General features: G+C 40.7%; 1 protein-coding gene across 1 annotated transcript; it reads left to right on the forward strand.

Moving 5' to 3' along the window:
- The first annotated feature begins 3,641 nt into the window (after positions 1–3,641).
- On the forward strand, positions 3,642–26,521 carry LOC112044507 (uncharacterized). The gene is made up of 2 exons (XM_052885203.1): positions 3,642–3,881; positions 25,798–26,521. Exons 1-2 carry the CDS (start codon positions 3,816–3,818, stop codon positions 26,452–26,454), a joined length of 723 nt encoding a protein of 240 aa, XP_052741163.1. The 5' UTR covers positions 3,642–3,815; the 3' UTR covers positions 26,455–26,521.
- Positions 26,522–27,023: the final 502 nt, after the last annotated feature.

Below are 27,023 nucleotides of genomic sequence, written 5' to 3' on the forward strand. Positions count from 1 at the left end.
GCGGATTCTCATTGCTCCAGCTGTGTAGGTTGTGAAGATTTAAATAGCCATCTTTCTTGCAGGTTGTTTCATCCGACCATAGTACTTTATCCAAGAACTGAGGATCTTCCCGATGCTTTTGAAGCATCACTCGGCAAAATGCGATCCGCAGTGGATAGTCCCGTGATAGTAACGTTTGTACACGTCTGTAATGATATGGGTGTAGCCGATGACGTTTTAGTATTCGATGTGCTGAACTTTTTGGGATTCCCGTAGCTGCTTCTATGGCACGCACTGAGGTAGTTAAATCAATGTTTATTTCATTGAGAACTTCTTCATCGCATTCCGATCTAGGTCTTCCAGCGTTTCTTCTAGCTGACGGCAAACGACCCTCCGAAAACGCTTGATGCACATTCATAAATACCCGATAATCTGGATATCTTTGAGCGTTTGGGTACCTTTCTCGATACAATCTGCTAGCAGCGTTAGCATTGCACCGACATTCTCCATAAATGAGATGCATGTTAGCGTATTCCATCGGCGTGTATGGTTGCGGCATGATAACGCTAAACAGTCCAAAATACACCAAAAGTCCAATTCACAAAACACAGGCACAGTCCAAAATAATGCCAGGTCAGTTCAGTTTGCAGATCACTTAAGTCCAGTCCAAAATGCAAAGCCAAAAGTCGTTAGTACGAGAGCCACGTCAATTGAATACGGAAAGTTGCGCAGTAAACAAAGGAGCAGAGCGTACTGACTTGCTGGGAACAGGATTTTCTTTACCTGCATCATTGTCATTCAACAAAGAACATCTGTCTATCCCTCTCTAACGTATACTTATCGCTATCTTTCTCTCTCTCTCTCTCTCTTATTTTTAAATGTTATCGTTCGTTCCATTAAAATTCTAGGAAATTGCAACGTATGACTCACATCATTTTGTGCATAAAGTAAAAGTGATTTCTAGGAGCAAAAACATTTTAGAAATTTAGTTCTTGTTTACAAATGGTACGCATATTTTTTTTTTGCGACTAGTTATCTTAGGGTATTATACTATTTTGAAATCTTGATTAGTTGCGTCAACTTTGAAAATAACTTGCCATAGCGGTGTTCATACTTTTTTTTGCAAGACCATGAGTCAAAGTAGACTGAAAGTAAAAATCTTTAAAAATTTGAGGGAAAAAAAATATTTTGATATTTTTTTGTGTAAAAACTGCGGGCATTGTGGTGTTTTTAAGAGTTGTGGTGAATAGTAGTACTACTTAGGTTCCGATACAAAAAAAATCTTAAGCATATTTAAGAAATTGTAGCTGCGGTAGTTCAAAATATCATACAAGGTGTAAATTTTCAAAGAATTTTAAAATTTATTTTGTAACTAAAAAAAAAAATTAGGTATATTTTTTTTATTATTTTTCCTTAAGTGCTCATGAGCAGGTCAATCTTTTGGCGCCCGCTTATCGTTGAATTTTGGGACACGTTGTATACCTACCTAATTTTCTATACAAAACAAAAATTTAAGAAAATAAGTTTGCTTTTCCTGAGATTGAAAGCAAAATGTGAGCAAAACATGTATTTTTCAAAAAAATAAACTATCGAGAAAAGTTTTACAGTATTTTGTATAGTCATAACGAAGCTAACTAACACTTTGAAATATCATTTACCCAAATATCAGGCTCCTAACTTTTTCAGAATCTGAGATCCAGAACCATTTGTAACCACCAAATTACATATTGCACACTCTTAAGTAGGTGGATGATGAATACTAAAGCTGTATGTAATGTGAACGTAGCGTAGAACGTAGAACCATCGCGGAAAGCTTCGGCGGTCGGCGGTCGGCGGTCGGCGGTCGGCGCGCTAACGAGCCGTTCCTCGCCCCGCGCCCCGCGCCCCACGCCCCGGAGCTGCGCGATGTTCTAATGACGCGAACACAAACTGATCCAGACAAAGAATGCACGACGAGAAAATAAATATACAAAACATCGGAGCCGACGGACGGCTGTCCCCGAGTCCGAGCCCCCGACATCCGACAACAACCTCCTCTCTGCGCCGCGCGAGATGTCTCATGTCGGTCGGCTGCGATGATGATGACGGCGGACTGCATGTGCAATCGTGCATTGTGTTTGTGCGTTTAGTTTTTTTACATTGGAGTCATCAATACAGCTAGATACTTAAACAGCTTGCGCAATGCATATTTAGTAATTAGTCTAAGCGAAGACGTAATTTGTGCACCTGCCTTAGTTACATTATTATTGATGCTCGTAGGCCGGTTCCTAATTTATTTTATTTCCTAATACCTAGTGGTAGGTATTAGTCCGATTCAGGTGTAACCTACCTAAATGAATTGCAAGTTGGGCTTCGAAATACTTTCATTCAAAGCCTTAACCACAGAAAACATATTATGTACAAGTACTTCAAACGGTATAGGCACAGTATATATACTGTGGTATAGGTAAGTAGTATTCTGGTCCTGGAACTATTGCTATAGACACAGAAAACATATTATGTACAAGTACTTCAAACGGTATAGGCACAGTATATATACTGTGGTATAGGTAAGTAGTATTCTGGTCCTGGAACTATTGCTATAGACACAGAAAACATATTATGTACAAGCTATAGGTACAGTTTGAATGTACCTACCCATTTGATTTAGACTTGGAGGTAGGGTAGCCAACATTTTTTCACATATATATATAGGTAAATATACTCAGACTTAGCTATAAAAAAATATAGTACCTCAATACCCACGCTTAAATAAAATATACGAGTAATAGTTTATGGAATAAGCAAAAACTAAACATTTAAGTATTTACAAAGAAAGCAATTTATTTTAACTCAATTATGTTTTATTTTTATTTTTTAATTAGTTGCATTTTGCAAGATTTATTGTGTCCGAAATAAGAGTGCTTTTGCACATTTGATTTTTAAACTTTTCAAAATCAAAAGCATTTTTTTCCACTTTGTTCGTTTAATTTTCATGTTTAAAAGTAGAACTCAGTAAGATAGACAAGGTCGGATAGGCTAGACGCTAGACACTATATTGCATCTTTAAAAAACTAATGTTCACAATGTTTTATAAAATGAAAACTTCGTTTGTTAGATTTCAATGTTCAAAATATACTATTTTTATATATACTACTACTTACTATATATTTCTTCAACAGTTTATAGTACACCGACCCGAAATATAGTACATTACTATACATTATAGTACGTTTGGCAACCCTACAACCCAGTTAATACTTGGGGGTAATATTATAATTTATAGCAGAGGTAATAATTACCTACATAACTAAGAGGTAATATTATTAGTTATTATTATTGTAATACAAGGTATTAATTATTATAATACCTATGTATGATGTTACTGTTCTCATTCTCCTCTCCCGAGCCGCATGTTGTTTTAATTTCGGCCATAAAACAAATCGAGCTAAGGATAGAAAACAAAGCGGTCCGGTATTCATGGGTTTACTATTGGTTTAGCGCTCCTTGGAGTTCCTATAATTATATTTTTGATTTAGAGTAGCGCCAGTAGTACAGTACATAAAGAAAAGTAGGTACGCGCTCCTTCGGACTCTGTCAAGTGTCGGGCGACTCGGCGTGGTCGTGGAGAAGTGGAGAACAGATTGATATTTGGCGCGGAGTCATCCGTCGGGTTCAGGTTCAGGTAGCGCCCGTCGCCCGCCGTGCAGCTGCAGCCTGCCCCGGCGGGCGCGCGGGGCCACGGCGCACGCCCGCCGCCCCAGCCCCGCCGCTCCGCCGCCAGTGCCTTACGCGGTGCGCCGAGAGACACACGCGCCGCGCGCCCATGTGCGCGCCCCGGTGACCGGACCCTGCCCATGGCCTGCGCGCGCGGACCCTGCTCCGCCCACAACCTGTTCGTGGTCGTCAACATCGCCTTCGCGGTAAGCGTCTCGCCGACCCCCGACCCCCTAGCTCCGACACGCGTTCGCGAGCTTTAAGCTTCCAAACATCAATGAAAATTGAGGAATTTCATGAATCTCGGCGTGCACTCAGCGCCCCGGGCGCGGACTCCGGCGGCGGCCCGGTCGGCCGAGGGCGCTCCGCCATCGCGATGTAAACAAAAGCCCAGCTGACAGCGAGCGGGTCCGTGTCCGTGGTGAATACAATACCTGTGTGCCGCTCACTGCGATGGTATTTCGTATATTTAAAATTATATCTAAAATTGTTAAAATTAAAATTAAAAATAAAACCATCATCATGATGAACCAACCCCCGATGGTCATGATGACCATCGGGGGTTTTATTAACATTAACATTAACAAGAATAACTTCGTTTATGCCAGAAATTCTTTCCATCATAAATGAAAAGTGGTTGCAATGTGTGAGCTGGATAAAAAATAAATTCACTTACTGGCCACAGATTAAAGAATAATAGGCAGATAGCAGTTCCAAATAAAAAATTCAAAAACAAATACATTCTCGAGTCACTACGGCATGAAGCGTCGCATCAGTAATTTTAAATATTATTCTAGGTATATTATATTTATATTAAAATGGCGTCTTCGATTTTTAAATATAAAAAAAAAGAATTAAGACAGAATATTTTTTTATTGGTTACAGGTTACAGTGTATATTATTGATTGTAAAATTAGTTTACGTAATTGTTGTTGTGTTAAATTTAGAAATACAATTTATGTAAAAGTTTGTACTTATATGCGGATGTCAAGGAGTAGCGTGACGTTTTTTTTATGGGTATTACCGGCTTCACCACGCTACTTGTGAAGACTCATTCTGGAACATCTTTATTCTGTGTTACTGGCTTTCAAATGAAAAAACCGCATTCCTTTGACCGAATTAGTATATAGGTATAATATACATAAAGCTTGAGCAACGAGTTGGTACTGTACTCGCCTACCCTCATTATTTTCAACAATATTAAATATTAATTAGTAGGTGGACGTACTGCTGGGTACTCGCACGTACTAATACGATTGCGGGTAACTGGGTACATTAGCACGCAACCGCTACTCCCATATACTCGTACTCGTAGGTATGTTACAAGTCATTTATCTACAGATTTATTTCCCAAGGGTTGGATGTGTTAGGGCTGTCAACTGTACTGTAATAGTATTGTACTATATTTCGGGACTGAAAAAAATATAGACATCATGATGATGATGACTATATTTCGGGTCTGCGTAGGTACTGTTAAAGAAATAATACTCGTAGTACATTTAATGCTATTACTTATTTACGTTCATTTTACATTTTACAAAAATTCGAGAGTTTACCCTATTTTACGTACTTTATTTCGGTGTTGTATAACAAGCTCATCGCCAGCACTTAGCTCAGAGAACGTATGACTTAGCTTAGTTCACGTGAAGCACAACTACGAGTAGGTATCTATACTTATACTATTTTAAATAGTCATTGTCATTGGCCATTTTTTCTCTGCACGCGCACGGTAAATCCGTGAAATGCTCAGAGATTTGGCTTATTATAACATTTATTGGAAGTTTTGATTTGTGTTGTCTTCATAAGTGCTTTGGATACAAAATTTTAAGCAATTATAAATAATTAATTGTATCTACTGAACAGATTTTTATGCGGTTTTCACCAAAAGAGCAACTAAAGCACTAAGCACATAGGTAATTAAGTGTTAGGTAATTAAGTGTTTTAATTATTATTAATTTGCAATTATTATTATCAGTCAACTTGCCAAGTCTTGTTTGTTGAAAACTATCAATACAGATTCAAAGTATACAGGTTCTACTTAGGTACCTACTTCGATAGATAAAATCGTGTGTGTGACAGGATATACAACTACTTAAATATTTGTTAAAGATAATATACCGCATTGTTGATGAGCCAATAACTACAGCACAGAATAGGAAGTGCTTAGACTAGCGCTACTTGCATAGTAAATATGTGTTAATAATTTAGTTGATGCATTTACTGCAATCGTTTAAAAAAAATTATGGCCATAACCACAACACAAACAACAAAGTTTTCCTCGAGATTTAGTCACTGTTTTTTTAGAGTATTTTCAATATTTACCGTGATTCATGTTCATGTATTCGAGGAACAACCTTGTACATATCACAGCGAGTTAATACCTCCGAATGCTAATCTCACACATGTATAAGCTTTTGGGGTTTTCTTCAAGATTAAGGTACTGTAGTTCAAACTTTTACCTGTAATAAATGAGTAAAAGCCAATACCTTATACATTGATTGCATTATATTTCCTGTATGCAAGCACTCGTGCGCGTGACGTAGGCACTCGACACGGACTTATCACATAGCTAATGATGCGCAATATACATAATTGAAGCACCCACGCGGCATCGTGTCAACGGTCAGCGAGATAAGTTAAACCGTCAACGTAAAGTGTACGACTTTGGCTCTCGGCTCTCGGCTCTCGGCAGATACTCCGGTGCGTGTTCTGTTCGCGCGTATACAGCAGACGATAGACACCACAGAACAGAGATCGCTATAGTACGCGCGTTAACAACTGAGTCTTAGGGCCATAAATCATTTCTCTATATCTATCTCGCTTGCACTTATGGGTCTTATGGAGCCGTCTAGTGAAGGGTGTAACAATGAAAGACATATTATCGATAAGTAAAGTTTATTATCGTATCTTGTTCACAAAATTAAAAAAATTAACAATATTTGATTTAATATAATACATATTTCATATTATATAATTATTAACTAAATAAAATTAATCTTCATCTGAGTCTTCATCATCACAATCTTCGTCTTCTGCCAAATTTATTATAAGCGGCGCGTGATCTCTAATTAGAGCTTTTTGTAAATCTTTGTTTTGAAGTTCTTCGGCATGCCTAACACATTTGGCCCAGTCTTCTCGTGTGACATTTTCTATGGCTCGGTGGAGGTGATTTTCGACATCTGCTATCTTGAAGGTATTATTATTCTTCGCAACTTCTCCCTTTACTTGTGCCCAAATTAATTCTATTGGGTTATATTGACAGTGATATGGAGGGAGCCTTATTACTTCATGACCTCGTTCATTTGCCAGATGGTCTAAAGCGTAGACCTTCTGCGGGTTACTGGCTTTTACTTTTCTTATTAATTCTTCAATAATTTCGTTGCTGGAATATGGAATCTTTTTCTTTGTCAACCATTCTTGAATTTCAGCTTTCCTCGTGTTTCTTGTGGGTATCTTTTCCAACTGTATCGAATGATAGCTTGCGTTATCGACAATTATAACTGAGGGCTCTTCAAGTAGATTCAGGAATTCGGAAAACCATGCCATATATGTTTCGCCATCCATTTCTGTGTGGTAATCAGCATCCTTTGATTTCACCGCTTTAAATATTAGCTTCGCATCTGGAACGAAGCCAGTCCTTGCAGAACCCGCATGGCAAACTATTAATCTTTGGCCTTTTCCCACAGGCTGATTCTTGAAACCTCCTTCATCGTTGCTTCCAAGCCACATCCTCTTTCTTGCATGGTTTTGATTAATCCATGTTTCGTCTAGATAGAAACGTGGTCGCTGATCGTTAGTTCTTCTAAGTAAATCCAATTTCCTTAAAAAGTCCATTCTAGCACAAACAATATCAGTTCTTTCCATTAAATATTTACGTCCTTCGCTATTTTTCTTATACTGGAACCCAACCTCCTTCAGTAGTATTCTCATTGAAGTGTTGCCGCATTTAAAATCGGGTAATTGTTCACGGAATTTTTCTAAAATTTTCGCCACGGATGGATACTCTCCATTCTCATAAAATGAAGCTACAGTTCGCTTCAACACACTTTTATCAAAATCGTCAATATTAGTGACGGTTTGTGGTTTCTTAAAATTTGTTCTTGGTATACAGGTACTGCCTGATTGTGATACTTCCGTCTTGATTCGGTCCACTGTCGCTCTGCTCACACCACAAACAAATGCGGCCATTTCACGTGGTTTGTTGAAATTTAGAGAAGCCACTTTATTCGGATCACTTTTCAATTCATTGAGAAACAGGAATACGTTGTGAATCAGTGTTCGAGCTTGAGGGCTAATATCGCCATGTAATTTCTTCAGATCAACGTTAGAAAATAAAGTATCCATAGTGCGCAACGAGTAACACATGAATGTATTTATTTAATTGCAGTAAACACATTTATAGCAAAAAAAATACGCAATGCAATTACATTAGAAACCGACCAATCAGAATCGTCCAAATCATTATTGACTCATCATTAGCACGTGCGCAGGTAGCCGTTTATCGATAATTAGGGTGCGCAGGTAGGCGCGCTGCACATTCCTATCTTTTTTGACTTTTATGACCGGACGACTCAGATGATAACGCGCATACTATAAAAGCTAACGCTTTTAGCAATAGAAGTAGCATAGGGGCGTGGCCCGCTTACACCCGGGTGTGCGGAGCTTCGCAAGCCTATCCGCGCATGTACTAGCAGTCTTGTTTCGTTGACTGACACGTTACGTCCTGCGGTTGTCAAATTCGGTAAATGAAAATAATTAAAAACGATTAGAAAAATGCTGTATTGTGCCGTTTTGGAATACAAAAATGATAGTCGCCACAAACATGTATCAAATTATGGTGTTTCGTAGCATCGTTAAGACGTATTTTATTATATTTTCATTAAAATATGAAAAAATAATTTTACTCAAAGTCACAAACTAAAATAAACTTTACGGAAATAGTACTAAAGTTTACTTTATTTTAATACAAATTCGATTTTCTCGATGATTCTGTTGACACCAATGGGCATACATTTGCTGCGTCAACAACAAAACAAAACTATCATAAATCAAAAATATACAAAAATGATTTTATTGCAATAATTCTTCTATTCCTAATTAAATGTATTAATTATTAATATTATTAATCCTTGTTATTTTATATTTATGTAATAATAAATAAATATACCATTATTTTATTGATTTCAAAGCCAAAGGTTTCAATTGAAAAGCAGCATATTTTATGATTTTAATATCTCCTCTAGCATTCAGGAGGCAGCATTTAAAAATATGATTCCAATGTATATATTATATTATGCTTTATATAAAATAAGACGAAAAATAGTCCAAAAAAATATTTTTATTTTTCTTGTTTTAGTTCTCCTGAAAAAAGTGTAATTTTGATTTATGTTAGTTTTGAATTTAAGCAGCTGCCATATGTCATTTGGCTATTCATTTAGGGATGTCGATAATAATATATCGATATTTTATATCTACTACTATTATGATGACACGATAATGATGAAATTTTCGAAAATTTTTTTTAGGAATCCGGAAAGGAAAAAAATTTATCGAGGCGACTAGGAAGCAAAATTTGTTTTATGCAAAACCGCATTGTAATTTGTTCCAAACATTTTACGCAGTCAGATACGTTAATGTAAAGTGGAAACAGAAGATATTTAGTAGTCACGGCAGTGCCAAACAAAAAGATTTTTTTTTCTAAAAGTCGTATTCGTGTCTTTTAGGATACAAATAAAGTACATACTTTAAGTGTTAGGAACGTCAAGTCTGAGTATTTGTAATTGACCTATTGACTACTAACGGGTTGGAAAATAATCTACTGGTAACATTCATCATGAAACTCATTATAGTTAAATAGGAAATAATTGAGTTATTTTCTGCAAAAACCGACGAATTAAAAAAAAATATACTATCGTGTTTTTTATATATTTAGGAACTATTTTTACCTTGTGGAAAGAGTGAATCTTTTCGTTGAAATATTTAGGAATTAAGTTTACGAAATACTTAGAGCAGCTGGTCACGTGTTTCTCAAAACTTAAACGAACGAATTTAGACATTGCAATAATGTGACATTGTGGTGTTTTTCTGATGATATCTAAAGTTGACAGATAGGCATAACAATACATGCAGTTTGTATTGGCCTATTTCCTATTTGGTCTATTTTGTATTGGCAAATATTGTACAGTACATACTGAAAAAAATATAAAAAATCTTCTTCTGTAAATAAATATAGTTGGAAAAGAATAGTCTGAGAAAGATATGACGACACTGTACAATCTCGGGTTTTATTTTTTATTATTTGATTTTATATCAATTTCATTTGTAATTCAAATTGTTCTGAACATTAAACATTGGTTTTTCCAAATGTATCACTCCGAAACTACTTAATAAAATTAAATGAAACTTAGCATAATTTAAGCAAATAGTACGAAGAAGGTTATAGATTCTTCATGTTGCGTATATAAAAATAGAAAGTGTGAAATAGGGTTAGCCCCTATTTGTTAAGGTTTTCGTGGAAAGTACTTAATTTTTCAAGTTCACAAGTTATAGATTTGTGTTTGACCTTCTTTGTTGTGTAAACTCGAATCGTGCAAAGTTTCAGTTGTATTAATGTTTTTTCAGAGTGGTACATTAAAAAAATGCTTGTTTTTTACTTTCTTGTATGTGTTTCTTCATATATTTTAAATTTTTGATTGACCTATGTTGTTCTTCGTTTTTTTTAAACAACAGACGTTCGTTTTATTTACTGCGAGTAACGATGACTATCGATGTTTAAGACTATCGTTATGCCACATCCCTAGACAATATTAATAAAACAAAGTTAGGATCATTTTGAATCTTATTTATAAGGTAATAAAGCTTATAAATAGAGACAACTAGTGACGAGTAGCGGTACTATAGATTTCATTCATGATTTTTCATTCAAGAATTTTCATTTGTTTTGAGACAACAGTAATAAATAAATTTCAACTCTAATATAAGGGTAACATATGTCTTTTTTCACTAAATATTAAACAGCCAATTAAGTGAAGAGTTTATCAGTGTGATTAGTATTATTACACTATAAATGTGTTTGTAAGGCCACGCCCCCGGGTACGCTGGTTTCAATACAAAGAATTGGCACTTTATAAATCTAGTTACTTCTTATATCTGTGATAGACACAGACAGTAGACAGTCGACGCGAGGCGGAAGCTTCCGTCGCTACGCACTGCCTGCACGTGTTCCCGCTCGCCGCATTCCTTTCTCTACTGTACCGAGTATATCGATGTTGTCGTCACGAAGCTCGTCTCGGTCGTCGCCGCTCGTCGCTCGCTCGCTCCGGCAGCGGGCCCTGGCAGTGACCCACATCCACATACCGCGCGACTCAAAGCTCACGATGTGGGTATATCGGCGCACGCTATGTATTTGCATACGCTTGAACTTACACTGACAACGGTACATACTTTATTATATAAACCCTATGCAGCTTTATTGGAGGCAATTATTTTTCAGATAATTAAGAAAATTTCGTATAGACTCGCATCCCTTTGTTAAGTATAAGTAGTCATTGTATTAACTTTCTAAAATGTAACTCGGAAAATACTGTATTTACTTCATTGATACAATATTTCATCCCCTATTTAATTAATTATAGGTGCAATAGCAAATTCTTTAAACGCATAATATGGTGTGTTTATGTACCTGTTTTCATAAATTATAACTTGAAAACACTTGACCCAAAAACTCCCCCTTTAGCCTTTCAGTTATAACCTCATTTTAATTGAACATTTAATTAGGACTTGGTTGCGTCAATCTTTCTACAATACATTATATCCAGAATGATAGAGAACGAATGATACAACATTCGTGAAACCACTTCAAGTGAGGCTCGCTCCTCCTGCACTGTCGGTGTGAGTCGACACTTGCACACGGTGACGACACTAGCGTGAAGCGTCCACTCGTGTTGTTGTAGACGCTCGTCGCTATCTGCGTTACTCAGCGGTGACTAACCGCCAGGTGTGCGCACTGGCACTGGGACCGACTCGAGTGGGCACTGGGCTCGTCAGCGTTTGCACTTCGAGACCAATGTTGACTGACTCGTAACTCGTAACTCGTACTTATCTCGTAAGCAGCGATCAAACGCGGGTCAGCTGATGTCAAGTGATTACCGTCGTCCGTGGCATTCGAGGGCTTCATTTATCCGGAACTTAAACACCGCGTATCTTTGCTACACTACTATTGTCAGAAGGCTGCGCTGTCCTGCAGCGAGGATCATGGTTGCGAGAACGTAAAGCGAAATTTACATTTTATCTTATTTTACCTAATTCACATAAAGACGTACTCATCAAATATTTTAATGGGTAGGTGTGTTTGCGTGCGGCCGAACGTGTCAGTATGACTGCGATGAGTGCGATGAGCTGCCAGTGGTGTTGTCTGGGCTGCCGGTAACAAACGATAGCGTGATTACGAGAAACGATTAAAACGGCTCCTTGTCCTGTTGTATACGCAAGCACGTCGGCTCATTCATGCCAACTAAGTTAAGGAAAAGAACCGATGATTGTCCTACGTCATTTCGTCATCATCATCATTATCAGCCGATGGACTTTCACTACCTGATATTTTTCGTAAGAACGTTCAAAAGCCGCGAGCTTCCAGCCGGTTCCATGTACCAGTTCGCCATCATCCAGCTGCGCTTTCGAGTGCGGATTCGCCGTTCTGGCACCCCGGGACCCCAGCGGCGTCGGCTCTTCGAACTGTGTGCCACTTCAGCATTGCGATCCGTCGGAGACTTCCTCTGCGGATCTCCTCGTTTCTGATTCGTTTACGCAGAGGTTTGTGCATGACTAGAATTGAATTCACGTCAAGTGAATTGGAAGGACAGTGTCTGCGGAACGTTAGCTCATACGAGTAGATCTTTAGCGTAGCTCGGCGACCGCGGGCCGCTCGTCACTGCCGATGTCTTGATAGGACTGTTTGTCAACTTTTGCACATAGCTGTGATTTTCTTTGAGTTTCCATTGGCCGTTGCGTGCCACGTGTCGGGCGGAGATCCTCTCGGACACGAGTCCGCCCCCGAGGCGCACTCGGCGAAACATTACCGCAACAACAATAATAATCATAATTAACGCTAAATCTGTGGTCGAATAAACAGAATCCTTTGTTCGTGCTCAAAACCGGCTCTTAGTCACCGAGTATCGAGCGATGGCTGGAATTCTATTACTCATGCAACGTTGCAGATTCGTGCGACGTATACGTGCCGCCGCCCGCGACTCAACAGGTAGCGCTCGTCACGCGACTCGCGCTGGGGCCGACTGCCGCGGAGAGCTTACGGCTCCTCGTACGACTAAGTAGTAGAAGGAGAGCTTTTTGTGAAAGAATAATACATACTGCCGCGAACACGCTCCCTCGTGACGGTTGACATGTTGTTGTCTCATGCCGATGGCTACGCTCTGACATGAGTAGCTTTTTATTAGCTTTTAATTTGTCCCTAATATCGTCGTCACGTTAGTTATGGTCGGCGTTGAAATCGCAGGCGCGTCTCTGGGGCATGCCCTTGATGCAATGTCGTGTTCTGCTAGACTCGTATGCTCCAAGCTCTTTTGTTTTTGTATGTAGGCACCGATGGGCTGCATGTATGTAGGGGCTGTGTGCTCGATTTGTCAGCGATTAAAGTATTGAGGTAGAACCGATAGTGCAAATGCAAAATCGCTTTCAGACACGAGAGCCCGACCTTCGTGGTCGTTCATTTGTTCAACTCGGCTCGACCGGTCGCCACGGCTCGTGCGCGGCGTCAGCGCAACACGATCTTCAACACGAAGCGTACTAAGAACTGCATTATTTATGAAAATGAATCTCGCATTCTTTCCCGATCGAGCGTTTACGGACTCGGTCGAACGTCGCAATCGAGGACGCATAATATGAATAATTTACTTTTGAGCACTCAATGACGTTTAAGCGCTCCTCTAAATCGATGTGGGTCACGCCGACGTACTCGGCCGGCGTCAGGCGGGAGGCGCTCGTCTCCGTCTCGCGTTGCGTCGGGACGTTCGCGAGATGCGACTCCGATACGTTACAAAATTACAAATGGCTTACGTCGAGCGGCGCTACTGCGAGTGGTGTTGTGTAATCGCAACTTGTATTACCTGCGAGGTACAAATCGCGGTGACGATAAGCAATAAAGCAAATGTTTGTTTTTGTCACTTGTCGCTCAGCGTAATTGTGTGCAGTATGATGTAATCGAATAAAAAATATTAGTGTATAGGAGAGGCGCGCGCGCCGAGGTCAATACTCCGGAGCGCGCCGCGTCTCCGGCCCGCCGCCGCGCGAGACCGTCGCCGCGCGGCAGAGATCATGCCGGCGCCGGCGGCAGCGTCTCGCTGACTTGCTGTACCCCGAGTGGTGCCCGAGTGAATGCTGCACGTCAGGGCGAGAGCCGACGGGGAACCTGTCCCCCGGCGGCACGTGTCGTGGTCGAGCACATGAGCAGCGCCACTGCGCCCCCGCTGTGCGAGCGGACACTGAGTGCGCAGGGCTGAGGGTTTATTATATTATTATAGCCACATATTACCCATATCATTATTAATCGAATCGATTTTATTTATTTTTATTATGTTTATGATAATTATAAATGTCACGAGAGTGCCACCATGACCACACACGCAGCAACTAACACACGGTCTTTTACAGTCGTGGGAAACGTGGGTATACCTGATCGTCAATGGTTAGCATAACAGTCCGACGATGTGCACAACACCCTGCAGATATGATTCAGTGCGTACGACGGAGTGACTGACTCGTCGGTGAGCCAGTCAGCCAGTCAGCCAGTCAGCCAGTGCCACACGCGGGTGTAGATCATGAGCTTCTGGGGTTCAGTTTTTAATTTTTTCCAAGAATATTTGTCATTTTATTCTAAATATAACCAATATTCCGTTTCACCTCAAATTAGTCGCGAAGACTGTCGGTATGGAATGCGAGATGTCGGCCGGCGGGCGCGAACCGTGAGCTGAGGGCGCCCAGTCCGTTCCAACGGCGGAGCTGCCGGGGCATGAAGCGCTCCGTCAATTGTTGACATCGCAGGAGATCGATGTCAACGAGCGGCGGCCGCAGCTAATTGTCTGCTGATTGGGAGCGCGTCGAGCAATTGACGAGTCATTGTGTGCCCCGCGCCGCCCCGCGCCGCCCCGCGCGCCTCCTCGCTGTAGCGGAGATGGGTCTTTGATTATCTATTAGTTTATGTATCGCCAGCTCGTCTCTGTAGAATCCGCCCTTCGAACTACTCGCACTACCGTAGTCACTAACAGCAAACGTGACGTCAAACAAGTTAAATCTACTCGAAGTCATTGAAGTCGTTTTGAATAGTAACAAGTTCGTTTCCGCGCTACCGTTGGACACAACGAGTACTCCCGCAGTGTCGGCGGCAGCGGCCAGTGCACACAGCTCAGTAGGGAGGAGTGTACACAAGTGAGAGTGAGTCTTCGGACAGTCGCGCGGGCGAGCTTCGGGCTCAGGGGCGGGGGCGGGGGTCGCTGCAATTAAAGCGCTCTTCACAATAACACTATATTATAATTGGAGTGTGCCTCCAGCTTACGGCGCCCGAGCGTTCCGATGACTCGCAGACAGTCGTGAGTCTCAGTTATCGTACGAACTATGCACACGAGTCATACGATAACTGAGAACTTCCTTCACTCAGCTCGTGAACTTTGACCTCGATTCGAGCGCCCGCACACATCGAAAACCTCCATTTAGTTTTTTTTAATGCTCTTTCAACGTTCCTTTGCTCATTGACTTCTAAATGATCTTCGATTGGAACGAAGTGCGAACGGCGATCGATTAAAAAATACATTGAAAAAACAAAATAAATACAACATACCTACCTAATACAATATATTATAAAGAGAAAAAATTTGATTGATTGTATGTTCGTTTGTTTGTTTGAATTTAATAGGCTCTGGACATACTGGAAAACTACTGGACCGATTTGAAAAATTTTTTCACCAATAAGATGCTATAATATCAGTATCAGGGAGAAACATAGGCTATATTTCATCCCCGTATTCTCACGCAAAAGACCGAACCGGCGAGGTCGAATGTCTACTGCTGAATGGTCAATGATCTGGGGCTTCTTTCACACGAAAATACTAAAACACGGTTTTGCCCACCCACAAAAATTCCGATAGCCTATTATTGCTCTCTCTTTCAGTGAACGAAAATAAAATGGAATATTTTGAAAAACCCCGAAAGGTCATGTAATTATTAATTACTTACACTCTCAATCAAGTCATCAATATTCTCTTTCAGTGCGCTTCCATTGGAGACCCCACTCGAGTATATTTGCAGACCGATGTTCATCATACATTGGAGACCCCACTCGAGTATATTTGCAGACCGATGTTCATCATACATTGGAGACCCCACTCGAGTATATTTGCAGACCGATGTTCATCACACATTTGTCTGAGTACACTCGCACCTACACATAAGTCCTTTAATACAAAAAAACTAAATTGAAATCTCTTCATCCGTTCGAGAGCTATGGTGCTCTCTTTTTGCGTCGGGGTTTAAAACGATTATAGAAATAAATATACACATAACCACTCGTACTTAGCCATTGAATACATACTTATTTTATTTATTTATAATAACTTTATTGCACAAAGTTATCACTAACAGTGATCTCTTGTTCCAGGCAACTTAAACATAAATAATCTAAATATCCTGTGAGACGGGACACATGCATATGTGCAAGACTTAGCCCCAAACTAAGCGTATATTGCCTGTGGGTACCAAGATAGCAAATGTTATCATACTGATATTATAAAGCTGAAGAGTTTGTTTGCTTGAACGCGTTAATCTCAGGAACTACAGGTTTTGAAAAATTCTTCCAGTGTTAGATAGCCCATTTACCGTGGAAGGCTATAGGCTATTTATTATCACGGGGATTTCTTTCCTATTGAGAGAACGAAGCAGAAGACGGTGTTTACTACTTATACTCGTAAATACATATATGTGTAATGTATAAATACACCCAGACACTGGAAACGTCCATCTCATTCTCATCACACACAGATATTGCAGTCGCGGGACGTATGTGTGGCTGACCGTGGGCACCGCGCTCGTGCGAGGGTCTCCGCTGCCCACCGGTGAGTCGAGCCGCCTAATGATATTAAGATATTAGGGAAGTGGAGTGAAGCGCGGCGGAGCCGTGAGCTGCGACACATTACGCGCTCCACGGAGTGGCAGTCGGCACACTGATTTACTTAGGGCGCGCACTCATCGCTGCGGGCCTGCTCCGGGACGCGGTGACCGGCTCCAGTGGGCGCTGGCCTTCGCCCTTCGCTCGCGTATAATTCAACTTATGGCTCGCTTTAAAATGGTAAAGTGCAAATATGGTTATAGTAAAGTTTGCTAATGAATACGCGATCTGTACGTACGAGTCGACACCCGCCCAACCCCGCGCCCGATCGTAAACGAAGAGATCAATTAAGAACTCGACCATCATCATCATGAACTCGTGGAGTCCATCAGTCCGCTGCTGAACATAGATGTGTCGTGAGGCAACAGCACGATCTCGAGCATCCAGCGGCTCCTTGCACCTCGCTCGACGTCGTCGGTCCGCCTACCTACCGCCTAGTCGTTTCGGGGTCGAACGATACTACGCTTTACGTTGCGGGGTTGCTAGTCCAGCATCTTCGAATCCCAACCTCCTCGTACTTCGAACTGTGTGCCATTGCTTGGCCATTGGTGATTTCGCTACTCGTTGAATTAGAGAGGTGTCAGACTAGCGTTTTATAAGCGCGTATGAGCTCGTTTTTGGAAGCGCATGTAGGCGCGCCTACACACGCTCAACTCGTACCAGCGTTGACGCGTTTCTAAGCTGACACTGACTGACGACCGACTGACACGACGCCACCGGCTCGAGCGAACACGCCGAAGTACGCCCGTTTACGCGAGTCCGGTGTTTGAAGCGCGCACAAGTGTGTATGCAATAACTACCGTATGCGTCTAGTCTGTAATCACCCTTACTTGGGTGACTGGTTCTTTTGCGGATCGTCGTCCGTTGAGTGAGTCTGAGCCCTTTTGTTGTTCTGGAGGCTCAACAAATTCAAACACGAGTGTGTAATTGAAAGCGATACATCTGCTTTGAACTGCAGCTCCTCTGCCTGCACCGGTCCGTAAAGTAAAGCTGTGAAGCTCGTACCCCCGTAGGTACACCCGTAGGTACACCCGTAGGCACGGAGCACCGATCGTTGGCATGTTTCGGCGCTCGCCGCTGTAAGGCTTCGGCAATCAGCTAATCGCGAACGGTTACAACTAAATCACGATATCATTTACCGGTAATTACATTACGGCTGACAGCAACTAGCGACAGCCGACAGCGCAGGGTACGCGACGAGCGGACGACACAACATCTACAGTTTACAGTGCCCACACTTAGCTATCTACGGGTTATAGTCATTATCAGCCTATCTCTTATCTTTATTGGGCCACGACAGGGGCAAGTCTCCCTCGCTGTAGGAAAGGGCAGCAGGAGTCAGCCGCCGAGTCCCCACGCTGATGCTGTTATAATGAACAACAACAGAATATGTTAATGACCGACGGAAGGGATGGCAATATTTGTAAAACAAATATTAATGAATCGTCCTACGTAGGTACGTTTATAATGTTGCGTTGTACAACACATTCTCGTGAGCTCCTGGCTTGGCGATCACGATCACGATCACGATCACGATCACGATCAAATGTATGTGACGAATGATCGAAACTATAACTTGACTCAGAGCTATACTATAAGGTTTATGTCGTAGTAACTATTGCTAATATTGAAGAAAATTGCACTCTAAAACTATGAAAAAATAAAAAAAAAATCCTTTTACCACAGAATATAAATACAAGTACAAGTATTTGTAGTTGTATATTTACTAAGAACTACAAAACATTAATTTTTTCAATATGAAGCTCACTTTTAGCGGGCGAGATGAACAATTAATAAAAAAGACTACATCGTGTGACACATCAAATGAAAGGGCATGTTAGGAGGATCTCGTATTTTTTGTGATTTTAAATTAAATAGTTTCCAAGGTATTCACCGCACAGACACCGACTTCAAAGTTATCAATAGGTTGTGTATTATAATGTTATTTTTCTCCTTTTAGTTTCGTGGGTACGTTGTAGTTATTTTTCCCCTTTTAGTTTGAAGTCGGTTGTATCTTTTTTAAATAATTAATTTAGAATTTTTAGTGTAAAAAGTTAAATTCGAATATGTAATTCATCCTACATCCTCTCCACTGAAAGTAGAAATTGTTAATGCTTTCTTGTGAGTAATACCACAGCATAACCAGTAGGATGACTTCATACTAGAGGTCGAAATGCGAGCTATACCTACGCACCCCGAACGTGGGGTGATCGTGGGGTGAAGGCAGTCGCGACTGTGCCGCGGTGACGAACGCACAGTGTATTGGATTTTTAATTATGACGACTAGGAAAAAAAGCCTCGCAACTGGTGGGCTATTATTTTTATAAAGTTTTATTAATATTTTGTATTCTAAAGGCATAATTTAAAAAAAATATATAAATGATTGCTTAAATAATAAAATTGTGTAAATAGGTAAATGACGAAAACGGTAATATAATATTATTAAATAATTATTTATTAACTTCTTCATTTAAGTTGTTTTCTTTGATTATTATGTAATACATAGATTTAAATCTTATGACATGTATGTTTTGTATACCTGTATTTTTATGTCATAAAAAAGTTAAGTAAAGAAGTTGTTTGAATTTAACAACATCATTGTGTTGCTCATACTTTAATGTATTTGAATAAAAAGAGTAAAGAGTCGGCTGATATTAATATACCTATCCAGATTTTTTTAGTAAACTAGCGAACCCGGTCAATCTCAATTTTTTTTTGTGGTTCCTTCCCTACATGTCAAGTCTGGATCAATTTTTTATCGTTTATTCTATTGTGTGTGTTATTACATAAGGGATTAAAGTGCTAACATAATCTACGGAACCCAACACTGCGCGTGGCCCGACACGCACTTAACCGGTTTTTTATAATTTGGTCACCTAGTGTGGTGGTAATACCTAGATGGCATCACCAAAATAAATATATGAAGGTCCTTCAAGATCATTGATCAGTATCAGCCTTATTTAAATTTACCAATCAAAAAACAACACGCATTTTATTGATCACTTCCTATTTTACTACAATTTACAAAGTATTTTATTTGTTTATTTAAAAAAAAGTATATTTACAATCACAAAACTAAATGGAAACACAAAGTTAGTGTTTACGTGCAGTGGCACTAGATGGCGCCACTCACACTTTAGATCGCGCTATGACTTGTTCATACTAGACTATATGAGGCAAGCCATCGGTTTACCAAATTGTTGGTGTTCTCAGTTATTGGTGCCTACATTGTTAGTTTAAATAAACCCAACACCCATCGAGATCAAGCCGTAGTTTCATTTGGTGTGACCCGCGGCCCCAGTTCAATAGTGCACGGTGGGTTTGGGTGCTTCGGCCCATACATTGTTCCTACGAGAGCCGGATATCTGGAACCGAGGACACTTTTGAGGACAAGTGGTCACTGGAGACCACCCGCCGTACTCGCAGTGGATTGCTGCAGAAACCGAGTACGTAGCATCGACGGAAGGCGCCGGCAGAGGGTGCTAGAAGCGGTCTGCTGACAAGTGACAGCGCGGTGACAACTGACAGCAGAGGACATCAACCACAGATCAACAAAGGACAGGAGTTCAAATCACATTGACAGCTGTCAATGTGACGCGTGAGTGAAAAAGTGTCAAGTGTCAAAAGTGACGTTTCAAATTTAATACTAATACTTAAATTGAACTTTATTTCTTTGGTAAAAATAACTTTAAAATTTCAATATTGGAAATAGACTTTGGAAGATAAATTAGAGTAATTTGTTAAAGTAACTTAGAATTAATTGCATGTTAATTAAGACTTAGAATAAGTTCACTAAAAACGAGGGAACGGGGAACCTATGCCCGATTTCCGCCAGAGTTAATTAGATTTAAAACACTTGTAAAATTTTAAGAAAAAATATTAACTTTGACAATTTTGCTAACAAAAGACTTGTAATTTTTTTAGATTTGAAATTGGAACATAGCATTATTTTGAATGAATAGAACAATTTGTAAAATTTATTGATATTGTAAAATACACTTTGTTGTTTTTTATAGGACATCATAGTAATTTAGTTTGAGATCATTTTAAGTTCATTTTTTACTTTAACTTCAATTATAATTTAATATTAAAGTACATTGCGTGATTTATTGATTTTTTAGTTCAACCATGGAAGGTCTATTAAATGTACAATATGAGTTACATAATATAATTAAAAAGGGATATTCTAATTTTAAGAAAACCCCAAAGGATAGAATAACTCTCGAGTATCTAGAAGTTAAATTAGAAAATTTAGAAAAAGATTGGTTAAGTTTTAGGTCAAATAACATAAAATTGTACGAAATATCAGAAGCAGATGCTTTATCTAGTAAACAATATGTCGAAAATGAAATATTTGAAGCTACAGAAGATATTTATTTGTTATATAAATCATTAATAAAAAAAATATTGAATCAGTATTCTAAAGAACAACCTAGTAAGGAAAAAACTATTGTATCAGGTCAACAGCGAGATTCATGGGTAAAACTCCCAAAAATTACAATTCCCACATTTTCAGGTAAATATTCGGAATGGACCACATTTAGAGATTTATTTTTGTCCCTAATTCATAATAACGAGACTTTAGATTGTGTACAAAAGCTACACTATTTAAAGTCTCACTTAACGGATGAGGCCGAACAACTAATTAGGCACACTCCGATTACGGGAGCAAATTATGGCCAATGTTGGTCACTATTAGAGCAACGATATAATAATAGGAAATTCTTGGCAAACAATATTTTAAAACGATTATTTGGTATTAAACCTATAAGTTCAGAATCAGCGTCGGGTCTAAAAGTACTAATAGACACCACCATAGACTGTTTAAATGCATTAAAAAATATTGATATTGATGTGAGCACATGGGATATTATCGTCATTCATATTGTCAGTTTTAAATTAGATCAAGAGACTCGAAAGCAGTGGGAGCTACATATTTCGAGCTCAGTAGATTTAAATAATTTGCCAACTCTAGATCAGTTCAAATGTTTTATTGAGAATCGGTTTCGTGCACTAGAATTTGTAGAGTCGAGAAAAGCTTCAGTACAGCGTACCAGTGGTACTAGCTCTAGACCAAAGACTTTTGTTGTGACGAATGAGTCAGATAAACCGCGTTGTGAATTTTGCTCAGAGAGTCATAAATTGTGTTTCTGTAAAAAATTTGCAAGTGATGATGTAGGAAAACGACGCGACTTTGTAGCAAATAACTCTATCTGTTATAATTGTTTGGGTAGTAACCATCGAGTTCATGAGTGCAGAAAATCTGGAACTTGCAGAATCGACAATTGCAGAAAACGGCATCATTCACTTCTGCATCCAGAACAGGAGAGCCAGAGTAGAGCTACCAGTTCAACAGCAAGAGAACCAGTTGAGAGTGCTAGAATTACAACTAGTGCTGAACCAATCGTTTCCTGCTTATCAACACAAAGAAGCTCTAATAGCGGACAGGTTTTACTTGCAACAGCATTAGTAAAAGCCGAGTCTGAAACTGGAGATCAAAATATTAGAGCACTAATAGATCAAGGATCACAAGCCTGTTTCATAACCGAATCAGCTGTGAAACGGTTACAGCTCAAAAAGACTGCAGTAAGCGGAACCATAACGGGACTTGGAGGAGATAGAGCTATTAATTCTAAACATTTAGTGTCTATTAAGTTCAAATCTAGATTCAATAGAGGTCGTAAAATCGAAGTAACAGCATACGTATTAAAAGAAATCACTAGTTATCTGCTTGAGAAAAGAATAAATGAAATAAATTGGATAGAACTGCAGAATCTCAGTTTAGCTGATCCACATTTTAATAGGCCTAATAAAATTGAGCTATTGTTGGGAGCAAATGTGTATAGCCAAATTCTGCAGGATGGCATTAAAAAGGATCCAACAGGCAATCTTCTGGCACAAAACACCAGTTTAGGTTGGATTCTGACAGGCAAGGTGACATGTCAAAACCAGTTCAATAGTAATAGTCTGGAAAATATATCGGTCTTACAAACTGATATATTGAAAGGAAATGGAAAAAATTATAGTGCAAAAAGTATGCTGACAGGTCTGACAGAGGAAGAGCTGAAACGAAAAATTATATCTTAAAATCATTAAATATAATAAATATGTAAAACAAAACAAAACAAAAAGTTATCAGGACAACAAGATCAAACAGAACAACAAGGTCAAACATAGATCAGTTATACAGTCTCACTAGGAAAACAGGTCAACAAGGAAAAACAGGACAACAAGGTCAAACAGGACAGCAAGGTCAAACAGGACAAAAAAGGCAAAAAGGACAAAAGGTCAAACAGGACAACAAGGTCAAAAATGACAACTAACAAGATCAAACAGGACAAGACTTCAAGATCAAATAGGACAGGAATACTACTTAGGACAACAGCAAGGACAAACAGGGCAAACATATACAGGACAAAAATAACCAAAAGATCAAAGGATAAAGGACAATGAAAAGTTCTAGAACAAAAGGGAAAAAATAGTATGTAAAGGAAAATAAAATAAAGATTACTTACCTTAGACAGAAGTGAAGATCATTTAACTTACTCGGTGAATCTGCCGGAGATGTCATCCGGATCAATATTATTAGTTACAGCATATCTGTACAATCTACTAGGATGAATAGCAACTTCAAGTTATAAAAGCAAAATCAATTATTAAAAAGCTATAGCTAGCAAGGTCAGTTAGACGAGCTAATTTTTGAAATAACTACAAAATTAATTGTTCACTTACTTTAGAGAATTAGAACAACTTACTGCAGGACACGTCCACGACGGTTGAGTGATCCAGTGATGAATGTTACCACTGAATAATTATACGGATTTTGGAATACTTCTCAACTAGCAGCTGTAACCGTGGTTTATTCAAGAATAGATAGAGGACAAAGGTAAAATATTTATATTTTCTGGTGTCTTAAACGAAAATCGAAGGAAACGAAGTTTGTTGCACAACGCTAACGGTAGAAAAGGTTCAGCCACTAACAACAATTAGGTTACTTGTCAATAGAGTTTCAGAAAACATCCTACCAAAAGGCTTTATCTATATTTGGAGATTTACTTACTTCAATTGGAGAACCTCTGGTAGCTGTACTGGAGAACAACCTAATGTTGAACGTAATCTTTTAACGAGATGGCAATTTATTCAAACAGTGATCTAAAGCTTCATAAGTCCTCTCTTAAAAAGAGGACCTGCCCCCTGGCAGCTGGTTAATAGGTCAAATTGTGGAAAAGCGCCCAAGTGCTGATAACCCGTGTGATCGCTATCATGGTGAACAATACTACTTTCAAAAGGTCCTAAAATTAATGTAATGCAAAATTCATGGTAAAATAAAATAAAAAGAAAGTTCAAAGTCAACTAATTGATAGTTTTTATATAACGGTACAGTTTTGTCATAGATCAATTTTAAGTTCATTTATAATTTAGCATTTTAGTTATTTTTTTAAAGTTCAAATTCATTTTATACTTTAGTATTGTAATCAAACTAAAATTTAAGGGCAAGTTTCAGAGTTAAATAAAATCAATGTTTAAATTCAAAGTAAGTAATTGATGCTTTGATGGTTGTATATTTAATTCATAGATCAATTTAGATTAGTTTGTAATTTAGTTCATATTTACAGTTGAAATTTGTGTTATAATTTACTATTCAATTTAAAATAAATAATTAATATTTGTTACATTGTTGTGGATTTTAGTTCATAGATCAATTTTAATTTAACTTTATAATCTAATAGTTTAGTTCATAGATCAATTATTAAGTTAATTTTATAATTTAGTGTTAAGTTTAGTTCATATTTCAAGTACGATTTATTTACAAGTTCAAATTTATTTTACAGTTTTGTATTAATTTTAGTTCAAAGATCAATGAACTTAAGCAGTTCGTTAATTTTGTATAAATTTTATATCATGCCAAGTAAAATCTGAAAAATTTTGGAATGTAGGTCAGTAAAGTCAAACCGTGTAAACTTCTCACCAAGAACATATCAAGTGGTCACGGTGGGCGGAATAATGAAGGACATTTAGCCACTAAATGTCCTTGGTGGGCGGTATGTTTACGTGCAGTGGCACTAGATGGCGCCACTCACACTTTAGATCGCGCTATGACTTGTTCATACTAGACTATATGAGGCAAGCCATCGGTTTACCAAATTGTTGGTGTTCTCAGTTATTGGTGCCTACATTGTTAGTTTAAATAAACCCAACACCCATCGAGATCAAGCCGTAGTTTCATTTGGTGTGACCCGCGGCCCCAGTTCAATAGTGCACGGTGGGTTTGGGTGCTTCGGCCCATACAGTTAGCAAATGTAATTAAAATGCTGCAGGCGGGCAGCCCTATGACATGTTTACGTACCGCGCGGCTGTAGGTATTTATTTCAAAAATACGGCCGAGTTATTATACTGGTAATACACTACTCAGCGATCAGCATTAGACTCTGTGAATCTATACTTTTTTTTTATTATAACTAATATTATAGGTAAAGTTTCAGTTTCTACACGGCATCGTACCGGAACGCTAAATCGCTTGGCAGTAAGTCTTTGCCGGTAGGGTGGTAACTAGCCACGGCCGAAGCCTCCCACCAGCCAGACCTGGACTAATTAAGAAAACCTCAATCCGCCCAGCCGGGGATCGAACCCAGGACCTCCGTCGTGTAAATCCACCGCGCATACCACTGCGCCACGGAAGCCGTCAAAAATATATACACTGAATCATCCCGTTTTCCTACCCTTCCGGTTGCGTTTTTTTTCCAAATTTATATGGGACCTATTTAGAAATTACCCTTTGTAATTAAAAAACATATTAAAATCAGACTACTCAGTAAAAAAATTACGCGTGTTCATACTTGAAAAAATATACACGTCGAATTGTTAACCTCTCTGTTTTGGTCGGTTGAAAGTACAATGCAAACTGCATCGAGTCACAGTCTGAGGTCTGAGAGCGCGGTCTGTGCCCGCAGATGTACAGCGGCGCGCTGCTGGCCACGGCGGCGCGCCTGGCCTGGGACCCCAGCACCTACGCCTGGTTCCGCTTCCTGTGCGCCGCGCAGTACCGCGCGTCCGCCGCCTACGTGCTGGCGGCCGGCCTGTGGCTGGCGGCGCTCGTGGCGCTGGCGGCGGCGCGGCGTCTGCGCGCCTACGCCGTCGGCGTGCTGTGCCTGGCCGCCAGCGAGCTGGCGTTCGGCGCCTGGCTGGCGGCCTCGCTGGCCGAGTGGTGGGGCAGCGCGCCCGAGGCGGAGCTGGCGCGCCGCGGCCTCGACCTGGTGCAGGACCTCAAGCCGGCGCTGCTGGCCATGGACAAGTACCGCGACGTGGCGCGCCCCATCTACGACATGATCGAGGAGGTGGAGCGCGAGGCGCCCAACAACGCGCTGGTGGTGCTGGTGTTCGGCGCGCTGGCCGTGGTGCTGCAGGCGGCGGCGCTGGCGCTGGCGCGGCGGCTGGCGCGCGCGCGGCCCGCGGCCGGCGGCGCGGAGGCGGGCCGCGCGTGCGCGTGCGGCGGCAAGCGCGCGCCGTCCGACGACGACAGCGACAGCGAACGCGACGCGCCGCTCGCCGCCGGCTGGCGCGGGAAGGCCAACCTGCGCATGTACACCATCCTCGACAAGATTTTCTAGCAGGAGGAGCCGGCGCCGGCCGAGCGCGCGCCGCGGCGGGCCGCCCCCCGGCGCGCGGCGCGGCGGCGCGCGGCTCGCTCGCGGGCGCCGCGCGCGCCGGCCGCGTCGCCGGGCACCGCGTCGCGCGACGCGCGCTGGGACGCCGTGCACGCGCAGTTCGCCGCCAGCCGCCGCGCGCCGGCCGCGCCGCCCGCGCCCGCCGCCGTGCTGATCCTGCGCGCCGACCTGTAGCCGAAAGCCTGCTCGTTATACCTGTGTAATTATATTTGAGTATATTCAAGACTAAGTACCTACAGTACGATAACATTAATCCATATCGATAGATAGAATGTATTTTGACTCGTTGCGTACGTATGTAGTGGACGGTCAGCAGGCGCCGCGCGCTGCGGCCGCGGCCCGGCTCGTGTGCGGCTGCGGCGCGGTCGCGGCGCGTCGCCTGTCGCTACCGTGTTGTTTATACGTGTTATTATTATTATTATATAGACTATAATAGCGCGGCGGCCGGCTGAGCAGATCCCTTCCAGGTTTACTACGTTTTTTGCTTGTCTGTCTGTGAAGAGCCTTATTCT

The sequence above is a fragment of the Bicyclus anynana genome, chromosome 13, assembly GCF_947172395.1.
Source record: "Bicyclus anynana chromosome 13, ilBicAnyn1.1, whole genome shotgun sequence".
NCBI classification, from domain to species: Eukaryota; Metazoa; Arthropoda; class Insecta; order Lepidoptera; family Nymphalidae; genus Bicyclus; species Bicyclus anynana.

Bases quoted from the DNA above. Each gene is read 5' to 3' on its own strand.
- LOC112044507 (XM_052885203.1), top strand. From the start codon at position 3,816: ATGGCCTGCGCGCGCGGACCCTGCTCCGCCCACAACCTGTTCGTGGTC. The intron at 3,882-25,797 runs GTAAGCGTCTCG...CTGTGCCCGCAG, and splicing joins TCGTCAACATCGCCTTCGCG to ATGTACAGCGGCGCGCTGCT.